Source organism: Macrobrachium nipponense, chromosome 7 (genome assembly GCF_015104395.2).
Source record: "Macrobrachium nipponense isolate FS-2020 chromosome 7, ASM1510439v2, whole genome shotgun sequence".
NCBI lineage: Eukaryota > Metazoa > Arthropoda > Malacostraca > Decapoda > Palaemonidae > Macrobrachium > Macrobrachium nipponense.
Genome location: NC_061109.1, coordinates 115644637 through 115667803, shown reverse-complemented (window position 1 = coordinate 115667803; position 23167 = coordinate 115644637). Strand labels below are relative to the sequence as shown.

Genomic DNA, 23167 nt, shown 5'->3' with positions numbered 1-23167 from the left:
TCCTCTCATGCAACGAGCTAGCGATAGGAACCTCTTTGAGAGAGAGAGAGAGAGAGAGAGAGAGAGAGAGAGAGAGAGAGAGAGAGAGATTGTCGATGGGCAGAATACCAATGACCAATATCACAAAATAGGCCAAGAACTCTGAGAAGTGTAGACATTAGTTTCTACCGGAAGAGTACTAATTCTGGAATTCTTCTTAGATGAATAAAAGGCACTGTTATTCTTCATAAGAAGTCGCTTTCATCGAGAGAAGAAAGTATCTGATAACAAGATTGCTTTCTCTTTATTAGTTCATATCTTATTCAGAACTGTGCTAAGAGCGTTACAGGAAATGATGTAGACATCCTACTTATTTTTACAAAAGAAATGTACTTGACGTGACACTGTTGTGGGGTTCTATGATGGAGAGATCAGATTTAGCGACCACAATACTTAGAATGAAATTATAAAATAGATGGTAAACGAAGAGTTGTTTATAATGAAATCCAGAAACAGTTTTAATTATCTGGACTGGCTGTTTCTTGCACTTCTCATTCATGTCCATTGATTACTGTGCGTAGATTTATATGATGGTTTTGTAAAGCAGTGTTGCAGTATGTAACTCGTGCTAAGCGAAGAAGAAATAAACATTAAAAAGCATCGCCAACAAAAACCATGAATTGTGAGGTTTCAATATCGATCTGTTTGTCTTTCATATATGAATAGAAACACTCGGTGATAAAGACAGCTGAAAAATAGAAGTAAGAGAAAAAGGAAATCCATACTACCGTTGAGTTTTACCACAATACCGACCGTGTCACCTTACGATGGTGTCACTTTCTTTTACCCATCAAAATGTAGCCTGAGCCGATTTTTCATCAAGAAAGAAAAAAAAGTCACCGATGTAATATCACTTTTCTCTCCGTCCCCTCAGCATTTCTATTTCAGGACCTGTCATCATGGGCATGGTACAAAAGCCCTTCCTTTGCCGATTCGACATTTTTGGGATGAAAGGTTGAATCTCAACAGCCACGTTTAACCAAGGAGGCACTTGGAATCGGCTACAAGGAGGCCCTGGGAAGGAGCAAAGGTAGGAAGGAGTAACGTCCTAACAGGGAGTGGCGAGGGAACAGAATTGTTGTTTTGGTGAAGCCTTTGGTATTCGTTTCGTTTTCTTCTATGGTCACTGCAACAGAGAGAGAGAGAGAGAGAGAGAGAGAGAGAGATACGAAAATTACTCATGCGACTTAGCAAGTTTTTCGTATAGTTTCGAGTTTGTAGCATTAAATCTAACATACATTTAATCAACTTAGGTAACAAATCAGAGTATCTGGATACTTAAACTGCACAAGAGAGAGAGAGAGAGAGAGAGAGAGAGAGAGAGAGAGAGAGAGAGCAGACACCTATCAATTATTGGCCTAAGTGTTTCTTGCTTTATGTCACTTATTCTACCAGTTTGCCCTAAACAAACACAGACGCAGACAAAGAAACCCAAAATGGGCAAGGGGGCAATGTGTGGGCAGCGCCTTTTTAGGGACCTGGACAGTAAACATTGTTTATTATCTATTGTTCTAACAATGTTTGCTCGTTGATGTTTTTATACAACACATTCATATTGTATTCATGTAACGTCCAAAAAAAAGCATCATATTACATATATAATGTTGGTTTATGCAGGCTGTTTGTATATTCGTGGGAACAAATCACAAATTCAAGATAATTTGCATATGTACAGTTAAACAAATCCCCTCACATTTTGTATTATAATCCCACATCTAATTACTGTTAAATTTAGAATGGTGCATTCATCGTATAATAATAATAATATAATAATAATAATAATAATAATAATAATAATAATAAATAAATAAAAAATCACTGCCTCCCAAACAATTTTCTAGGCCGATGCAGCTAAGAATATCGATAACTAAAAGCACTCTTCAATTGGCCTTAATAATAATAATAATAATAATAATAATAATAATAATAATAATAATAATAATAATAATAATAAAAATTCACTGCTTCCAGACAATTTTCTAGGACGATGCAGCTAAGAATATCGATAACTAAAAGCACTCTTCAAGTGGCCTTATTAATAATAATAATAATAATAATAATAATAATAATAATAACAATAATAATAATAATCAATAAGAATAATAATAATAATAATAATAATAATAATAAATCCAAATCCACTGCTTCCCAGACAATTCTCTAGGCCGATGCAGCTAAGAATATCGATAAGTAAAAGCAATCTTCAATTGGCCTTAATTTCGATGCATGAGACGTGACTAAACTTAGAACCATGCTTAGGAAAGCGAGTCAATTTGCATCTTGCGTTACACGTAGTCGCAGAGAATGGTAAAGAACAGGTGAAATGGTATAATGTCTGAACTTCCTCAAAGGCGCTATTAGTGGTAAAAGGTCACTTCGATCCGGCCGGGGCAAACCTTCTTCTTCTTCTTCTTCTTCTTTGGAGGGAATTCGTTGACTTCCCTGTCCCCCCCGCCCCATCACCCACCCCCCCAACTCCTACTAGCCGCAGTGGTCAAACCGAGTGAAAGTAGTTCCAAAGACGAGATGGTATGGTAGTAGTCTGTGTAGTTTACCCTTCTAAGCTACCCGTTTCTCGTTAACCTCAAATTCTTCTACAGTTTTCGCTTACTCGGGGAGTAAGCCTACAAATTACTGGAAAAGATAATTAGGATGGGATATTTATAATTTATTTATTAGAATGAAAATGTAAAAAAAATATAATTGGCATGTTAAACAGTGCAGAAAAATCAATTCTCTTAATATATAGCGTATTTATTTTCATTTTCGTTGGTGAAACAACGCTCTATTTCCATGTAGATTTTAGCATGCGCCCCGAATAAGCTGGAGGTCAGATCACGCCTTGGTATCACTACTTTTCATTACATTTTTTTCATGCCTGTGTTGAGTTGCTCAACTGTTATTCACTTATATCAAGTGTTATTTTCACTTTATTTCATTCATTCATGAAATTACTTAAAGACTCGGTAATTATTTACGTTGCAGAAATAAAGTTTAATTTCTTGATAAAGAACAGAAATCTTATGTCTTTCAATACCTATGTAAATTTGATCCTGGTCTAGCAAATGGGTAGGTATATTGTGAACTTGGCATGAGGTGAGAAACATGCCCACCATAATTAATCACTATGAGTTATCTCCAACCCACCTCTCTCTCTCTCTCTCTCTCTCTCTCTCTCTCTCTCTCTCTCTCTTAATGGGCAGTACGAAAAAAAGGATTATGGCTAAAAAGTAAAACTGAAAGTGAAACTGGTATCCGATTTAGGTCCTTCCATTCAAACCCATAAAATGAGTAATCTTGGACCTCCATACCAGCCTGGCGATCAGAAAAGGCCTAAATGCCAACACTTTGATGTACTTTCATATGTTGCATAAGAATGAATGTGAAAAGTCCTTACTATTTAAGCTAAGGAATTTATATATATATATATATATATATATATATATATATATATATATATATATATATATATATATATTTATAAATTTTTGTGTTGAATGTGAAAAGTCTTTACTATTTAAGCTAAGGAATTTATACATATATAAATTTTTCAGTTCAATGTGAAAAGCCTACTATTTAAACTAAAGAATTTATACAGATATAAATTTAGTTCAAAAGTGTTATCTTCTAAGAAATTCGTGCCTTTGGTCTTTCCACAATGGGGAACATGACTTGTGTTTTTCTATTCATAAAGCATTGCTTGAAGTTCGTTACCACTTCTCTGATTTCGAATTATTATTGCAGTGTGAATATGGAATAACATCGAGTGTTTTGTAGCCTGAAATATGAGTTCTTGTTTTCATCATTTCACAGAAATAAAAACTTCATCTGCAGTCTTTATTTAATTAATTAAATTTCCAACTACATAGCTTCCAAGACCCATCACGGCAGAATACAAACAGCGACCAGTTCTTGAGCTCGATTCTCGGTAGACACTTTTCACAAGCCTCTCCACGTCAGTAAAAGTTCCCGAAACCCGGGTGGTCTTGCCTTGATGAAGAACCTTTTTTAAGAATGTTAATGAATGATGTGAAGCGCAGGACTTCGTGGGAATATAAGTCTATGCAAATCACACTCACGTCGAAAGGAGCAATCTCATTTTCCCCTCCAGCGGTAGGTTGTTACCCTAGCCTATATAGAAGGCGGTCAGGTCATATTGGTGTCATTACCCAAGACCGATAATCATCGTCGGTGGTTGTTAGAGGTAATTGAAATCTGTATTGTTATAATTGCCTTTTAATGTGTATGTTCAGTGAAGAGATTGGAAATCACAGTGGGAGGGGTCGCTGTGAGCATGCCTCCGTTCACTGACGAATTCATTTTAGAAGTTGCCATGATATTATGAGGAGTTGAATCAATCGGCCTAACATTTCTATTTTTTTTTTTTTTTTCATCGAAATACATCAAAATGATCTTATTTTAACAGTAATTTCATTCATTATATTTAATAGTGATTTACTGTCACCAAGACGTTTTCTTGATCGTCTTGTCTTCATCTTATCGTGGCATAATTCCGTGACAAAAAATGCTAAGAAATCTGTCAATATTTCAGACATTTCGCTTTATACTGAAAGCCACAAATCACCAGCTCATTAAATTCTTTCAGGAACAGTGACACCTCTTAGACTGTTTGCTTTTAAAAGAAAATATTTCCTTTTGAAGATTAAAAAAATATTTGTTTTATAAGACAGAACAAAGGACTAGGTAAATATTTGTTTTGTTTGTTTGTTTGTATGGTGTTTTTACGTTACATGAAACCAGTGGTTATTCAGCAACGGGACCAACGGCTTTCCGCGACGTCGAGAGTGAACTTCTGTCACCTGCCCGAGAATCGAACTCGCGGCCACCGAGGTGGCAGGTCAAGACCAAACCGACCACGCCACTGAGTGGCTGGACTAGGTAAGACAATGTGGACTCGTAATATAAGAAGAAAATGAAAATAGACTAAGAGAATGCGAGTGGATTAAGACTTAAAAAACAAAGGTCTGCAACCTAATGGGCCTTTCTTTCTTTGTCTCTTGTCTTTCCTCACGCGATTAATGACCACCACCGCCGCCTTCTCACTCACGAAGTCTCCGCCGTCCGGAGATGAACCCACGATTGGTACGCGTGATGAGAGGGTGATAACTGTGGACGACCCGAAGTCATGGATCCTTTCATAGAAGAAGAAGATCTTGTAATCGCCTTAATGACCCATATACAGTTACGCGGACGTTCACCATTATGCACACCAAAACGGCTTCCTTTTTCACGGTTGGTCCTTTAGTTCAACGGTAGAAAAGACTAGCATTAAAAAGAGAAGAAGAAGACGGAGATAAGTGAGGGGTCTTCATCGGCCATCAGTGACTTTACAGCTTTCCGAGAGCTTCATTTGAAGTAATACGGAGAGCAGAACAAGTCTTTTTTTTTATTTTTTATTTTTTGCACCGTGTTCGCAAGTTCATGTGCATCTGTCGGAACATTAAACGTTAAGTACGATTGTCTGTGATTAGCGTAAGAAGGTAGCGGAGGGGAGGTCGAAATGCTGTGACAAGAATAGTAACCGTTAACAGGAGGTTCTGATAGGAACTGTGCTGTTGCCTAAAACGTTGAAAAAATTCATGATTTTCACAAATGTAAAAATCTGTCAGCATCTTCTTTACAATAACCAATCACACTCACACACACACACACACACACACACACACACACACCATATATATATATATATATATATATATATATATATATATATATATATATAAATAAATATATATATATATATTAGGTTAACGTAAAACTATTATGATTTCTTTTGTTGATTTAAATCAGCCTTGTTTAACCTTTTTTTGTTTACTTTTAAGTTAAATTTTTGCTGAGTATGTTTACTCTTGTGTTTCCGTAAGTTAAGTGGCTTTACGATTGTTTCAGTGTTTTTGGGTGGGCCTCCTCCTCCTTTTTTGTGTATTAGTGAACTATCGTTTTAACGATTGTATTCTTTTGCTTTGATGTTTATAAACACTGGGAAGGTGATGAGTGGACATGGTCGACCGGTCAACGAGAGTTCGGGTCTTGACAAGTCTCACCAGTACTGTTTTCCTGTCGCAGCATATATTTTGATTTGGAGGACGACTTGGGATACTTGCCTTTTGGACGCGACTTGGATATTTCGCTCACGGATTTTGGAAGACGCATATATACGTAGTTGTGTGTGTCCTGGATCACGGCTTTTTCGCGCAAGGTGTTGTTGTCACCTGCGGGACCTCACACTACTGTTGAGAGTTTTAGCAGACGCTCTGTCATCTGCGACCGCTCTCTTGCTCCTTTTTCCCGTCTGAGGATTTTGACGGGAAAACCAGTGTCGTCGCTGTATCCCGGCACTGGATTCTGGTTTATCTGCCGTGTCATCCTCGTCCAGCTGTTCTACGGGAGTAGAGCTACTTGACTCGTGAGGTGGCTAGTAGGGAGTCTGTCGCCAGGTAAGACGTACTATCGTTCCTCTTGTATCGGGAGATGTTGCCCTTCAGTACCTGGCGTACAGTATTTGCCCTTCCGTTAGCAGCTTGATGGACTGATCACGGCCCTGATTTCAACTCCTCTTCTGGAATTTCACTTAAGGTGAAATTATATATTTTTGCCAATTTTCATTATTCATAAATATATATATGTATGGTTACATGTATATATTGTCATAGTTTATTGTATGTTGGTATTTAGTGGACTGAGTTCCACATTGCTTAGCTTGGTGTTATAGGTAGGAATATTAAGGTTTTCCTTGTTTGCATCTACCTAACTTCTTTCTATCTATTATTATTAGGTTATTGATGATTTTGGCTAGCCTTATTTTGGATCCAACTTGTTATATATTTAAGTATGTTTTCTCTCTTGAAATTTTCTCTTGTTTAGGGCTTAGTTTATTAGCTTAGGCTAGGTTTCTTGTGAGTTCCCGAGAACCAGGTATTTGTTCTCTTGAACATTCTGTACAATTAAGTGTATTTTATCTCACAAGGTTGATTTAAGTCATTGTTTTTCTAGTTTTATAATAAATATTGTTAAGTTTTCTTGAGTTTCTGTTTCCGTCCTTCCTTGTCACTGAGGTACATTACTGACTGCAATCCTTGAGAATATAAAGACCTTAAAAGAACCTGTACTGCAACCTGGGAGGTTGTAACAGTTGGCGACCGTGACAGGATTGCACTCAGGTGTTCTCAGTGTTTTGGTTGGCGGAACAGCGCTTGGTGGATTTAGCAGTATTTGTTTCTGTTTAGTGTATTGCCTTACTCCCCATTTAATTTTGGAACCATGGAGGAATTTATTTTTGATCCAGCTGAGTTTTTGGGATCGGCAGATTGCCTTAGGCATCTTCCTGTTCTGAATAAGGAGTATTTGGTAAGTTGTGCTCGCTGGTTAGGTGTCCCACTTAGGGCTGCGAACACTAGGGCCCAGTTGCTGATAGCTGTAAAAAGTAAGGTAGCTCAAGGTATGGCTGAAGGAGAAAATTTAGTTAGGGATTTTGACAGTGTTGGTGATAGTGACTCAGAGCGAGAGGGTAGTGTGATGAAGATGTTAGTGTGAATCCAGGTATTCTTTGTTTGAAGATCCTCCTCGTACTGGAACAATTTTTGAAGGCAGGCTAATTTGCAATTTAAAGCTAATGTGTACACTAACCATTTTTAGTAGAAAAACCCTGTACCAGTGAATGTAGCCCCAGTACAGCCTGTAGTGTCCCAGGAGGACAGTGAATATAGCTTAATTTGTAAGAGGATTAGAGTTAATGAAAGCTCGAATTTGAAGAGAACGAGAGGGTGAGGCGGCATGAGCTAGAGATGGCCAATGTAAATTTGGAGTTGGCTAGGTTACAAGGTTCTCCAAATAGGTTAAGTACTCCCTGTGGACCATCTGCTGATAAATTTATATAGGGGCAGCTGAAGTTGGTCCCTGTATTGATGAAAGAAATGTGCCTGAATTTTTTTAAGGCTTTTGAAACGGGGTAGATACAGGTTATCTTGGCCCCCACCGAGATGTGGGGATGGGGAGTCTTAATCAGTGTAGGCTGGTGGGCAAGGCAATCCGGGTGTATAATTCTTTGGAGGTGGGGTAGCCCGTGATTATAATAAAGTGAAGGCATTAGTCCTCAAGGCCTATGACCTTGTCCTGAGGCCTATCGCCTAAAATTTAGGAATTTTGTAAGCACCCTGCTCTTTCATTTGTAGAATTGCTAGGCTCAAGGAAGAGCAGTTTGATGATTGGCTAAAGAGCCGACAGGTGGCCTCTTTCTCCTCCTTAAGGGAATTATGCTGTGAGGGAATTAAGAAGCATTGTAGCAAGGAAACTGAGAATATATTTAGAGGAAGTAAAAGCTGTCAGTTTAAGTAAGGCGGCTCAGATTGCCGATGAGTTTGTTTTGACCCATCGAGCGGGGTCTGGTAATTTTGGGTCCCAGGTGTTATAAAATTCCAGTCTGCTAGGCCAAATAATTTAATATGAAATCTCGTAATGTTGGAGATACTAGAGTAAAGCATTCAGAGTCCCAACTTATTCTAAGAATGAGAATAGTCAGGGAAAAGTCTCAGTGGTGGGCACACTAGAGTCTTTTCCAAACCGGGTTGATATCTGGTAATGTGAGTAGAGGTAGTGGGACCTGCTTTTGGTGCAATAAGCCCGGGCATTATCAGGCTCAGTGTAATGCCAGAAGGAGGTATCTCAGAGAAATGGTGACAGTAGTGGTCACAACCCTATACTCTAATTTCAAATAAGTCTAATCCCAAGGTTGAGAATCCATCAGTGGTTGTTAGTGGTAATGAGATTAGTTGTGACAGCAGTAATGTGAATCCATCTGGGAGTAGTCAGGCATGACTCTATGATAAATATATCTGGCCTGGTAGACTGATTACTGATTCAGGAGTACTTAAGGTGAAATTTTTGCGAGACACAGGGTCTGCTCGGTCATTAGTGTTAAAAGAATCATTAAATGGTTTAGTTAAATATTCAGGGAATATGTGGTTCTGGGAGGGTTCCCGAACACAGTGGTTTCAGCTCCCTTGGTAGAAGTCGAGTATCCTTCCTGGTAAAATAAAGTAACTGAGTTGGCTGTTGAGAGAGTCTCCCCATTCCAGGTATTGATGGTATTTTAGGAAATGACATGTTAGACCATAACGGGTCTGGAATTATTCCCTATTTTGACTAGGATGCTTGTCCGTGGCTGTGACGACCCGGACATCTGCTAAGGCAGCTAATTTGATAAAGATGATGACTTAGATTTAAGTAGTTTAGAAGTAGAGTTAGAAAGGCCCGGAGCTAGTAGATAGTCCTAGTAGTATTAGTGATATCTTGCAACCCGATTGGGACCGTTTCACGTTTATTGAGGCTCAGAAAACAAGAGTTTGATTTTGAGTGGGTGACACAGCCGATTTAACTAAACCAAGGTTTTGTGTAATAAAAGGTTTGTTATACAGAGTTAGTCGCCCATCTACACATGATCTGAACGAGACTTCTCGAGTGGAACAAATTGTGGTTCCCTCACAGTTTAGGGAGTCTGTTTTGAGGTTGTCACATGATGATTCTTTTTCTATGGTCACTTGGAGTATTTAAAACTTTCAAGAGGTTGGCAAAAGTTTTTGGTGGCCAGGATTAAAATTATCAGTGAAAGAAAACAATTTGTTAGTAACTGTGAGGTTTTGTCAGGTGATGGGAAAACCCAATCAAGTAATCCCTAAAGCACCTCCTTAAAATCCAATTCCTGCAATTGGGGAACCTTTTGTAGAATTGGTAATAGATGTGGTAGGGCCTTTGCCCAGAACAAAGACTGGGTTTACTCATCTCCTGACGATTATGGACAGGGCTTCTAGATTTCCTGAGGCATTCCCAATGAAAAAAATTACCTCAAGAGCAGTATTTGAAAAGCTTATTGAATTTTTCTCCAGATATGGACTCCCTCGTAAAAATTCAGACGACTGTGGGACGAATTTTACGAGTAAGGTATTTAGGGGTAAGTGTGGCTGAACTGGCCATTCAGCACACTACCAGCGTACCTTATCATCCAGAGAGTCAGGGTGTGGTGGAAAGATTCCACCAGACACTTAAATCAGTGTTAAAGAAATACTGCTATGAACAAGGAGAGGATTGGGGAAAAAGGGCTTCCCTTTGCTCTCTTTGCTATAAGGAACCATCCGAATTCATCTACAGGTGTAGCTCCCTTCGATGGGTGTTTGGTTTGGACACAGGGTACGTGGTCCGTTGGAAATTTTCCACGAATTGCTTGCATCTGGTCAGAAGGGAGAAATTAATGTGTGGAATTTGTAGAGAATTTACGGAAGAAAAGGAAATTAGCATTGCATGGAAATTGCTAGAGAAAATTTGGCTTCTTCCCAAGCAGTCATGAAATCAAATTTTGATAGGAAAACCAAGGTGCGGTCATTTGAGCCTGGGGAATTAGTATTGGTGTGAGTACAGACTCAGACAATTTCCCTCGAACCAAGGTATAAGGGCCCTGGAATGTTTTGAGAAAATTGTATGAGGTGAATTATGAATTTGAAGCCCCCGGGACCAAACGAAAGTGCCGGGTCTTTCATATTAATAGATTAAAATCTTATATTTCATGTGGTAGAGATCCTTTAGCTATTGTATATGAGCCTGTGTATAGGTTGTAGAGCCTCCAGAGGATAACTTTGAGGATTTAATTGGTCAGGTGTCTTCTGATGCTCTCTTTAATAATATTCAAAATCTAGAGGTTTTGAAAGGAGGGTTGGACCATCTGGAAGTTACCAGAAAAGGGACATTATTAATTTAATCTGTTCTTTTCCAGAAGTATTTCAGAGTTCGCCAGGTTAGGACGAGGTTTGCTTCAGCATGATGTGGATGTGGGCAGTGCGTCCCCCCCGTAAAGCAGAGTCCTTATCGACTAAATCCAGTGAAGAGGGGACATAGTCGAGGAGGAAATAAAGTATATGCTGGAGCATGACCTAATCCAACCTTCGATAAGTCCTTGGAGCTCTCCGATTGTTCTGGTCAAGAAGTCTGATGGGAAGTACCGTATGTGTGTGGATTACCGTAAGGTTAATGCCAGTACTAAAAATGACTTTTCCTTTGCCCCGCATTGATGACTGTCTCGATCAGATAGGGTCTGCAAAATTTATTACTAAGTTGGATCTGTTGAAAGGATATTGGCAAGTGCCCTGTCTGATCGAGCCAGGGAAATTTCTGCTTTTGTAACTCCCTTTGGACTTTACGAATGTAAAGTAATGCCTTTTGGGATGAAGAATGCTGCATGTACCTTTCAGCGGCTTATGAACAGAGTCATTTGTGGTTTGGAAGGCACTGAAATTTATATTGATTGATTTAGTTGTTCACAGCAATGATTGGCGAACTCATATGGTAAGGTTGAGAAAAGTGTTTGAAGCTTTGGGGCCGCCGGTCTTGTTGTGAACTTAGGTAAGTGTGAATTTGGCAAGGCCAAAGTATGTTATTTGGGTCATGAGGTTGGTTTGGGACAGGTAGCCCCTAAACAAGCCAATCTCGAGGCCATTATAAATTTGAAGAGGCCGTGCAATGTCAGAGAAGTTCGGAGAGTTCTCGGTATGACGGGCTATTATAGGCGGTTTGTGCGAAACTTCTCGGACATTGCTCAGCCGCTTACTAAGCTGTTAGAAAAAGGACAGAAATTTGTGTGGTCTCCTCAATGTGAAGAGTCTTTTATTAAACTTAAACTGGTGTTGGTGTCAAACCCAATATTAATGTCCCCTGATTTTCAGAAACCTTTCATTATTGCGGTGGATGCCAGTGATGTAGGCATTGGGGGTGTCCTCTTTCAGAGGAATGAGGCTGGAGAGGTTCGTCCTGTGTCTTACTTCAGCCGTAAGTTATTGGCAGCGGAGAAAAGGTACTCCACTATTGAGAAGGAGGCTTTGGCCTTGGTTCGTACTCTGCTACATTTTAAACCCTATGTGACTAATTCTCTTTCCTATAGAGTTTGGACTGACCACAATCCTCTAGTGTTCATCGAACGGATGAAAGGATCCAACCAGAGGATTTTAAGGTGGGCTCTGCAGTTGCAGGAATTCTCTCTGGTTATCAAACATATTAAGGGATCTGAGAACCGTATTCCTGATGCCCTTTCTCGTATGTAATCTTGGCTTTTGTCCCTCCCTCGCCCTTCTCGTGTCTTCATTGGGTTTGTATAAAACTATTTTTTGCATAGTAAAATATGATGGCAAGTATGCAAGTATGTGTGTGAGTATGAGTGAGTCCTTATCTTAGAGTTTAGTTTAGATGTAGGTTTGGTTAAGTGCGTTGTTTTTGTATGTTCAACCTTAGTAAGGTCTCTCAGTATTTTTTTGGTACTCGTTCGAGTCTTGGTTTAGCCTTCTTTAAAGTACTCTATTGTAAGTTTTCTTCGTGAAGCTATGCTTCTTTTGTCATGTGTATTGTAATAATATTCATAACCTTTATTTTTCAGGGTTGTTTAAATATTTATCTTGATCTGGTTTTGTATCTCTATAATATTATGTTAATTCCTTTTCATTTCAGCATTCTTACAGTATTTGATTTAAAAAAAAAAATGTATTCTATGTGAATAATTTTTTTTGTTTTGGGGGAGGAAGGTATTAGGTTAACGTAAAACTATTATGATTTCTTTTGTTGATTTAAATCAGCCTTGTTTACCTTTTTTGTTTACTTTTAAGTTAAATTTTTGCTGAGTATGTTTACTCTTGTGTTTCCGTAAGTTAAGTGGCTTTACGATTGTTTCAGTGTTTTTGGGCCTCCTCCTCCTTTTTTGTGTATTAGTGAACTATCGTTTTAACGATTGTTATTCTTTTGCTTTGAGTGTTTATAAACACTGGGAAGGTGATGAGTGGACATGGTCGACCGGTCAACGAGAGTTCGGGTCTTGACAAGCTCTCACCAGTACTGTTTCCTGTCGCAGCATATATTTTGATTTGGAGGACGACTTGGGATACTTGCCTTTTGGACCACGCACTTGGATATTTCGCTCACGGATTTTGGAAGACGCATATATACGTCTGTTGTGTGTGTGTCCCTGGATCACGGCTTTTTCTCGCGCAGGTGTTGTTGTCACCTGCGACCTTCACACTACTGTTGAGAGTTTAGCAGACGCTCTGTCATCTGCGACCGCTCTTTCTGCTCCCTTTTTCCCGTCTGAGGATTTTGACGGGAAAACCAGTGTCGTCGCTGTATCCCGGCACTGGATTCTGGATTTATCTGCCGTGTCATCCTCGTCCAGCTGTTATACGGGAGTGAGAGCTACTTGACTCGTGAGGTGGCTAGTAGGGAGTCTGTCGCCAGGTAAGACGTACTATCGTTCCTCTTGTATCGGGAGATGTTGCCCTTCAGTACCTGGCGTACAGTATTTGCCCTTCCGTTAGCAGCTTGATGGACTGATCACGGCCCTGATTTCAACTCCTCTTCTGGAATTTCACTTAAGGTGAAATTATATATTTTTGCCAATTTTCATTATTCATAAATATATATATGTATGGTTACATGTATATATGTCATAGTTATTGTATGTTGGTATTAGTGGACTGAGTTCCACATTGCTTAGCTTGGTGTTATAGGTAGGAATATTAAGGTTTTCCTTGTTTTCATCTCCTACTTCTTTCTATCTTATTATTATTAGGTTATTGGTGATTTTGGCTAGCCTTATTTTGGATCCCAACTTGTTATATTAATAAGTAGTTTCTCTCTTGAAATTTTCTCTGTTTAGGGCTTAGTTTATTAGCTTTAGGTTTTCTTGTGAGTTCCCGAGAACCAGGTATTTGTTCTCTTGAACATTCTGTACAATTAAGTGTATTTTATCTCACAAGGTTGATTTAAGTCATTGTTCTAGTTTATAATAAATATTGTTAAGTTTTCTTGAGTTTCTGTTTCCGTCCTTCCTTGTCACTGAGGTACATGTACTGACTGCAATCCTTGAGAATATAAAGACCTTAAAAGAACCTGTAACTGCAACCTGGGAGGTTGTAACAATATATGAATCAATTTACACAGATAAAGAAATATTGTATATATATAATATAGATAATTTTTCGAGTAATTAAACAATAATAATGGTCTCGACATCAAGATTTCTTCAACAATACTTTTGCATGGGCATCATTGTTGAAAACCTCGTCATTCAACATGCGAATATGTTCGTGTATATGTGTGAATGTACAGAGAGAGAGAGAGAGAGAGAGAGAGAGAGAGAGAGAGAGAGAGAGAGAGAGAGAGAGAGTCTGAGCTTGATTCCCAGGTATTTTCTCGGAATCACGATATTTACTTTTCTCACGAGATGTTCATGACGAGTGTGTGTTTTCTAAAAAGAACCGTTAAACGTATTAAAGTCATTCAAACTATTACACTCTCACAAAAATAAGCGTCCATAGAAATTCTATATTTATCCTGAGTACCGAATTCAATGATTAGGTTAACGTAAGGCGAATGGTTTTCAAGACACGGACCTTAATTGTCTCCTCTCTTCTGGGATCGATTTCGGGTCTCTTGTTGGTTAAGCGATGTTGTGTTAAGAGCCGATGCATCACGGAGCGAGTGGATATACATAACGACACAAATACACATACACACACACATACACACACAAACAAACACACATACACATACACACACAAAAATATAAATGCGCATGTGTAAATAATATCCATGTGCGTTTACATATACTCACGCACACACATACATTATATACATAATAAAAAGAGCCCATAAAAACACCTAAATATAGACAGAAAGCACTTTCTTTCTATATTTTGGTGTTTTTATGGGCTCCTTTATTAGACTGCAAACACACACACACACACACACACACACACACACACACATATATATATATATATATATATATATATATATATATTATATATATAGTAAATCACATATGTAACAACTAGATTTTCATTATAATCCATCACCTTTCCTGTACTGTGTTGGCTGTGTAAGTCAAACGACAGCCAAAGATCGAGATTGACGACGCCATTCAAATTCAAATCATTATTCAACACTCACCCAGACTCGAGTGTCTATCCGGGAACACGGGATAGCGTCGAACAGAGGGATGTCCGTCTTGATAAATAAATTTTCTTTGTTCGCGTTGAATAGAGAGTCCGGTACACAAGCCGAGAGCTACAGCTACTATTAATATCTGAAAAGAAAGAGAAGATTTACTTATGGGAGTTGTCATGGTAGGGTGGACAGTTAATGATACAGATCTGATTATTATGCAACATCAGGAACTTGTAACTGTTACTTGAGTTAAAGGTTAAACTAGGTACGTGAGGAAGATAACGAAAGAAACAGATAGAACTTCATTCCGAGGAGGAAATGAAATTTCATTTTGTGATTGCTTTGTCAAGAATTTCCTTGAATGACTAGTTTTGAATTGCTTTCATTAAGATTTTTGCATCATGTACCCAAATACCTAACAATACTGTATTACATTACATTTTGTTCTATTCTGTATATGTATGCATGCATATAACTGCATATGGAACCTTACATACATATCATTACTCTTTGGACTTTCAATAGTTCCCTAATACCAAGTGTTTGACTTTTCCATTTTTTAGGTTTCGTTTTCATACAGCGTTTAATTCTGTTCATAATAATTCTCCTTTTCCTTGTCGTATTACAGAACCTTGATATTTTTTCATCGGTTTCTCGATAAATCGTTCTCCTTGAAATGAATGATTAACTCAATTTTTCTTTCCGTCTAAAATCACTTTTGTAACGCTATTGGTTCTCACCCTGCGTAGAGGAGCCTCAGTCTATGCCCGTTTTGTTTTATTTAATTCTATCAACCTAATTTGCCACGCTTCTCTAACTTTGTATGACCCATAGGCCGTTACACTCTTAACCAAAGTTTTGACTATTATTATTATTGATTAATCTCCCTACGGTTTCCCCCACGCTAAAAGCCTCATTGAACATGACAGTTCTACTCGTCGTCTGATATATACACACTCCACCGTTATCAATTCTGACTCCTAAATGCTGGTAAACTCTCTCATCTACAAAGATTTTCCTTCTCTCTCTTCCATTACTGTTGTCTTCCGTAGTTTTCATGTAGATTTAAACCCCCTGAGTGATATTTTTCATTATTCATTCCCTGCCCTGTTTTCAGCTTTTTACATTAGGTTGGCTGTATTCAAGCCCCACATCGTTCTTCTCTTTCCTGTCAGCAATGGCTTCCTCTTCTACTGTTCTGAAGGCTCTCTTAATACTCGTATATTTCTTTTAAATAATAAAATCAACAGTTGATGGTAAAAATCCTTGACTCATTCTCTTCAGGAGTAAAAATGATTTTGACCCAGACATACTCGCCTGTACAATGATCTAAAATCAGAATCTTTCTTCTAAAACTTTCCCAGAAATAGCTTTAACCTCTGAAATGCTTTGAAGCTCTGTCATATATTTAATATTCACGAAAATAGTTTCGGTGCATGAACTGTGAGAACGTGAACCAGAACTGGACCGGAAATCAAAATTCACTCGGTATTCAACGAGTTAAAAACCTGAAAGGAAAGCAACCAGGAATTTCCGGTGGAGGTTTTTCCTTTGTAGTTTTATACCGTTCATTTTTTTTTTCTTTGCCAATAACTGATGAGGATGACTTTACTCAGTGGCTTCTTCTTTCATCCCTTCTTGCAATATCGAACGTTTTTACATTCCCACGACTTGGAAAAATTAAGCATTAATGAAATATAACCTTAAAAGTTTGTTTGATTTGGGTGTCATACAGCAGTTAGTGTAAAATCTTCTTTACAAATTACGATAAATCTTTCCTGACTAATGCTTGTGTAAGTCCAGTCATGATTACATACACGAGCTTTGGTCAGAAAATAGACCAGTGACCAGTATGGTCTCGAAACATTAGCAAGTACTCTGTGGAATGTCTAATTGCGTAAAGCAAACCACACTTCCCTCCATTTCTCCCCGAATTCAGCTGTACACCACTGGGGTGGTACTCATGAGTAATGTGTACTGTGTAAAGTATAATGGACATGTAGGCTTTATATATATATATATAAATATATATATATATATATATATATATATATATATATATATATATATATATATACATATATACATATATACATATATACATATATACATATATATGTATGATATATATATGTATATATATATTATATATATATATATATATATTATATCTATATATATATATATATATATATATATATATAAATATATATATATATATATATATATATATATATTATGTGTATATATATATTATATATATATAAAAATATATATATATCATATATATTTTATATATATATAATATATATATATATATATATATATTATATATATATAGAAAGCGTATGATATGCAATTTAAGTACAAAAATTAAGTTCATATACACTATGTATATGCTTCAGCATCCATGTTGGTTATGTACATGTATACAGAACATTTTCATGCTCAGAGAGAGAGAGAGAGAGAGAGAGAGGAGAGCGCATTCCCTAACTTTTCTCAGAAGCTTTCCTTTTACCCCTGACAGAACATTTCATGCTTGAAAGTGCCTGAAATCAGATCACGAGTCGCATAGCCTCCTTTCCACACTGACCCATCTTCAGAGGAAGTTGTATTGACACACTGAAGCATTTCTTGGCAAACATTTCTTTTCCTTTTTCAACTGCCGCCGATGACTCTCAGCCTGCAAACACTCGTCTGAGCAAATACGCAGGCAGACAGGGTTGATTTCTGTCCGAAGTCAGGCTGAATGAATGCATGTTTCTGTTTGCGTACACCTTTCTCAGGCTTTAAATTTCAAAGCAAGCAAAATACTCAAGAGGAGAGAATACGTTCTGTCAGTTTGTATATTCATTAAATTTCATTTTATTTCTTTCTCGTTTCTGTTTGATGAGGATTTTTTAATCCCCCAGAAAGCATCCAATCCATCTTCTCCACTGCATCTTGATTCCCTTTCTATCTGATATCAAAAAATAAGTCAGGACCACCATGTACTTTTGAAATTTACAGATATTTCTGTTGAAACTTTGTTGTAATTTTATGAAAGATCTATGAACAGCTGTTTAAGAAGAGATTTGTAGAGAGAATGCAAGGTTATAGAACTGAAACCAGACAGATTCCGCTCCCCCCGTCCCTCTCTCTCTCTCTCCCTTTCTCTCTAGCGAGTACGCGCAAACGAGTCTATTACATTTATAGCTTCCCTCGAACCATTCAGAGATGATTGGGTGAAAAAGTAAAGTTCCCTTTCCAGTCTTTTTCTTTTATTTTTTTTTTTTTTCATCGAAGGCGGATAGTCTACACTCAAGTGCGTCCGTGGAGCATGGCAAAAATGTCCCCCAGGCGAATCTCCATTCAGCCTTTCACTTTATAGAAGAACGGACACGCGTGTAGGCTTTGTACGAAAGTAAACGAAGAGGAATAAAAAAAAAAAAAAAAAAAAAAAAAAAAAAAAAAAAAAAGCCAATATTAGGGTCGCGTCCGAAGCCCGTGAAAATTTGTGTTTGTTGTTTGGCCTAAGGATGGTTGGTGGCGATGATGAGGGGCGGGGGGGAGTAGGGAAGCGGAGCTTCAGGTAGGTTAATAATTGCGAAATACCAAACAAAACTTTCTATTGAACGAGCAGCCTCCTTCTTAACTTTTGACAAGGATAAGAATTTAATGATTGTTTTACAGCATACAATCACAATTTCTTGGAAAGTATTAACAGACTAGATATCAAAATCAGATGCAAATTTAAGGGCAAACCAAGCCCATAAATCTATTCACAAGAAATATCACAAGAACTGCATAGATAAAGTCTAAGAAGCATAACTCATCTACGATTTAAAAATTTACATTATTAGTGAAATCATGATTATGAGTTCAGAGTCAATTTACAACGTTTCTTAACAATAATTGCACAGCCCCACATAGCGACTCTTCTTTCGAGCTGAAATAGGTGACCTATTCTTTATGTTGTACAATGGTAACTGTGAGAATAACTTACACATTGATATTGCCATAATCAACAATTTAAGAGAAGTACATCAGGAGCTCAAAATTGCAGATCATGAACGCCATGAGATAAGTAGGAAAAAGAAAGTGAGAATAAACTCAAATTACAGCACAAAGGGGGAATTAGAAAGACTTTTCCTAGGTTAAGATGAAAGCTGCGCACGGAGCTGATGCTTCTAGGAATCTGTCTGTAAAAGTATTTAAAAATTTGATACAGATCTATTACTGATTTACACGTTCGCGCAAGAATGGCTTGAAATAATAGTAACTTCAACGCTGACGGAAGGAGTTATCTTTTTTTTCAGCATTCTCATATCGTTCGTAGTTTCAACTCTTCTCTGATAGTCTATCACATGATTTCATATAAGGGGACCAAATTTTGATTCAGCTGACATCCCCTTAATAATTAACTTTCTTGGTACCAAAATGTTGGAAAATATGTCTACTTTTCGTTTATGCTTGTCTCTAGGTCAGCATTTACCGGGAAACATTACTAAATTTACGTCTTAAGCCCCCACCCCTAGAAGTTGCATGTTGCAGAATTTACCGATTGTTCAACTTTGAGTTAAAATTAAAATGAATAAAGTTTAATATTATAATGTTGATGAATTACTTTTCTAAGAACTGATGTTACTCATATGGACTTTGAGACAAAGAAACACTATGGGACAAAGGATCGAAGAACTTGCCTAATTAAGAATAATGATATTTTATACACACACACTACACACACACACACACACACACACACACACACACACACACACATATATATATATATAATATATATATATATATATATATATATATATATATTTATATATATATATATATACATACATATAATTTGGTCTAATTTGATATTTTTACATTAAAATTTAGTTTCAGTATCACATCATGATTTCTCAATGTGAAAAATTTTTTCATCGTCATGAGGCAATAACTGAAGGGCTTGAAACACGTATGGAACATTAAAAGAAGTGCAATTAAGGAAAGATGGTAATTCCAAGATCAAAAGATGATATTTTAAATACACGATGCTGCCGCGATTATCACAAGGCCATCGATTCAATGCCGATGATTTTACCGGTACAATAATCGTTCCCGGTACTCACAACTACAAATCTACGCGAGAGGAAGCGCTAAGGACGATTTGTTTGCTACGAGCTTTTCTTATCCCAACCAATTACTTCAGCGACTTGAACGCTCATTGGCTGCAAGTCACTGGAACAGTGATTTATTGAGTACGACATCAAGGTTAATATCAATGAAAACTACTGTGACGTAATGACGACGGCCCCGTTTGATTGCTGGAGGACTGACGTTACTTTGCTGCGTCATGGCAATCGACGAATCTGTTCGAAGAGTTTTTTTTTTTTTTTTTTTACCTTCATCCTCCCCTTTTCCCATTTGAGTTCCATTAATTCTTTCATTGAGACAAAGCGTGTGAACACAGATAACCATCTAATAAAAGTCTCGCTTAAATTCCTGGGAAAACTTGGAGTCGAATATAGAAACATTTGTGTTCAGTTTGTCACTTTAACCAAAGGCGAAAATTTGGAATATAACCTCCAAGTCCTCAGAGAGACTCACCATAAGGGTTCATATGTAAATTCCTTTGGAAACCACAGACCGATCGAATGCTATGGCTGAGCACCGGGAATTTTCACCTATAACCACATTCTTATGTCGAAATCATGACCCAACGAAACAACGAATTCTCTTTACAGGTCAAAGATATTTGGAACGGAAAATTGAAGCAATGTAAACCGCCAAGTGTTTCGTATCTACCAATGCAGTGCTTGAGGAAATGGGTCTATGAGACTGTCTTTATCCAGGACTAGACTTTTCAACCCTGTGGAAGCTCTAAGCCTTGGAAATAATGTCAACGAGTGGAGTATTTATTTCATGGAGATTATATTTTTTACCCTTCACAGAGATAAAGTATGAACTGCTTGAGGAGGTGGGTCTATGAGACTATGTTTTACCCAGGAACTGATCTTATCAAACCTGTGGAAGTTCTAACCCGTCGAAATAATTTAACGACGGGAGTATTTATTTGTACATTAATTTAATGTTAACCCTTATAGAGATAACGTATAGCAATATAAGCCACAGAGTGTTCCATAATTACCACTAGAGAAAGGATGGCTTCAGGAAATGGGTCTATGTCTTACCTACATTGTGGAGGCTCTGAGCGCTGAAAATGCGATCAGTGCCTGGAGCAGAACTACGTCTTCTGTTCATTTCATTCAATTCATCAGTTTACTTCATTTGTTACTTACAATATAGAATTTGCTATTATCTATCGTTTCCCTTCCTATTTTCTAAAGTAAGTCGGAAGGAGCAGTTTACTAACGCGTGAAAAAAATTTGTTATTACCTACTTAAGCCTATGACGAAACAATCGCGTTATTTAAAGATGGGGATAAATGAAGACCCCCTTCTTATGTGTAAATCTTGGTATTTTGACAAAAATACCATTTAAAATCCTGAAGCCTTACGAGGACTGCTGTCCAGATCGTCTGAGGGAATCAAAGTGATGACAAGACTTACGCACAAAAAGGGTCCTATTTTTATTCTCTTTATTATTACTGTGGTTTTTAGAATGAAAAGTCAGCCCTGATTCTGTTCTGTCTAAATAAGTTTTCATTGCTTGAATATAAAATAAAACCTCATGCACTGGAAAAGGCTAAAACAATAAAAATATAAAATCAAGCACTATTCAGTATCCGTTGTTTTAAACTAGGAGAAGTTTTGGTCTGATTCCCCTATAGTAAATCTACTTAATGACGTACCTCAATTTTATTTATATTCTTAGTTTCTTTCTCTTTACGACAATACAATTACCGTGTGGAAGCAGTAAAGGTTACATGGCCAATTACTACCGAGAGAAAATTAAGTATCTCAGTCTTCAAGGAGGAGCGAGTGATTACCTCTCGAGCCTCAGCAGATGGTAATACAATTATTGATTTTAAATGTTGTAGACTTCGTGGCCCACTTAGAGGTTCGAGTCCCTCTGGCGGGAGAGAGAAGCATCCTCTCGCTGCTTCTCCACCCCATTCACATCCATTCCTCCCACGCATCGTCATTACCACCACAATGCAGAAGCTAATTCAATTACATTAACCAATGGATGCAATCTAACACGCATCATGGTATCATTATTTACAAAGGTTGACGTAGGAACAGAGCAGACGTCATCAACTTCCTTTTTACGGGCTGATAATCAAAGTTAATGGGAGTTCATAACGGGCAGGGGAAGAACGAGAAAGGAAAAACGAAGACGGTCCAGTGACTTGGAAGGGAAGAGTAGAATGGATTCTTCCCTGGGCCTTTCTCAGACGCACAGACAAAATATTCACCTCCACCACGATGCCTCGAGGCACTGCCGGTTCGGAACGCGAGGTTGTGTCTGTCGTGGAAGAAGGAAAGAAAGGAAGGAGGCAGTCTGGGGAGAGGCACATCTGAGTGATTTTGTTTCTTTGATCTGGACTTTTCGGAGACTTCGGCCATCGAAGCCGACGAACAAGTTTTGGATGGTGTCTGAACCTGGAGGGAACTTTCCGCTTTTCGAGGTTTATCTGACCATTCGAGTTATTATTATTATTATTATTATTATTATTATTATTATTATTATTATTATTATTATTATTATTATTATTATTATTATTATTATTCGAAATGAGCGAGCATTCATTTGAAATAAGGCTAGAAAGACTGACTGCAAAGCAAGCATCTACTGAATAGAATGCCAATGTGTAAAGAGAAAGCTAAGCAGAGGAAATGAATGAATAACATAAGTGAAAAATTAACTGACAAGTAAACATATGCTTCTATCAACAACCATATAAGTTATGCAAACTAAGGCATATTTATAAGACTCTTTAACATAGCACTACAACCTTTTAAAACGCCAACAATCAACATTATACAATGAAATGAATATGAATATCACTTCAATCGACCTGATTGACCAATTCTACGTAAACTTTTAAATGAACTGTGAACCATGCGGCCAAATATGACTTTTGCAATGTATCAGTAAGTATGACGTTTTGCAATACCGTATTTCAGTAATTTTCCTTTATTCCTCACTGAACAATATATATATATATATATATATATATATATATATATAT

At 37.5% G+C, this 23167-nt stretch overlaps 1 protein-coding gene across 1 annotated transcript in view; it reads right to left on the bottom strand.

Annotated features, from left to right (window-relative positions):
* LOC135217515 (uncharacterized) overlaps positions 1-23167 on the bottom strand; it is an 82822-nt gene that overhangs the window by 39752 nt on the left and 19903 nt on the right. The window contains exon 2 of the mRNA XM_064253473.1: positions 15037-15172. Coding sequence (XP_064109543.1) covers positions 15037-15172 — 136 coding nt within the window. The remainder of the gene's footprint in view (positions 1-15036; positions 15173-23167) is intronic.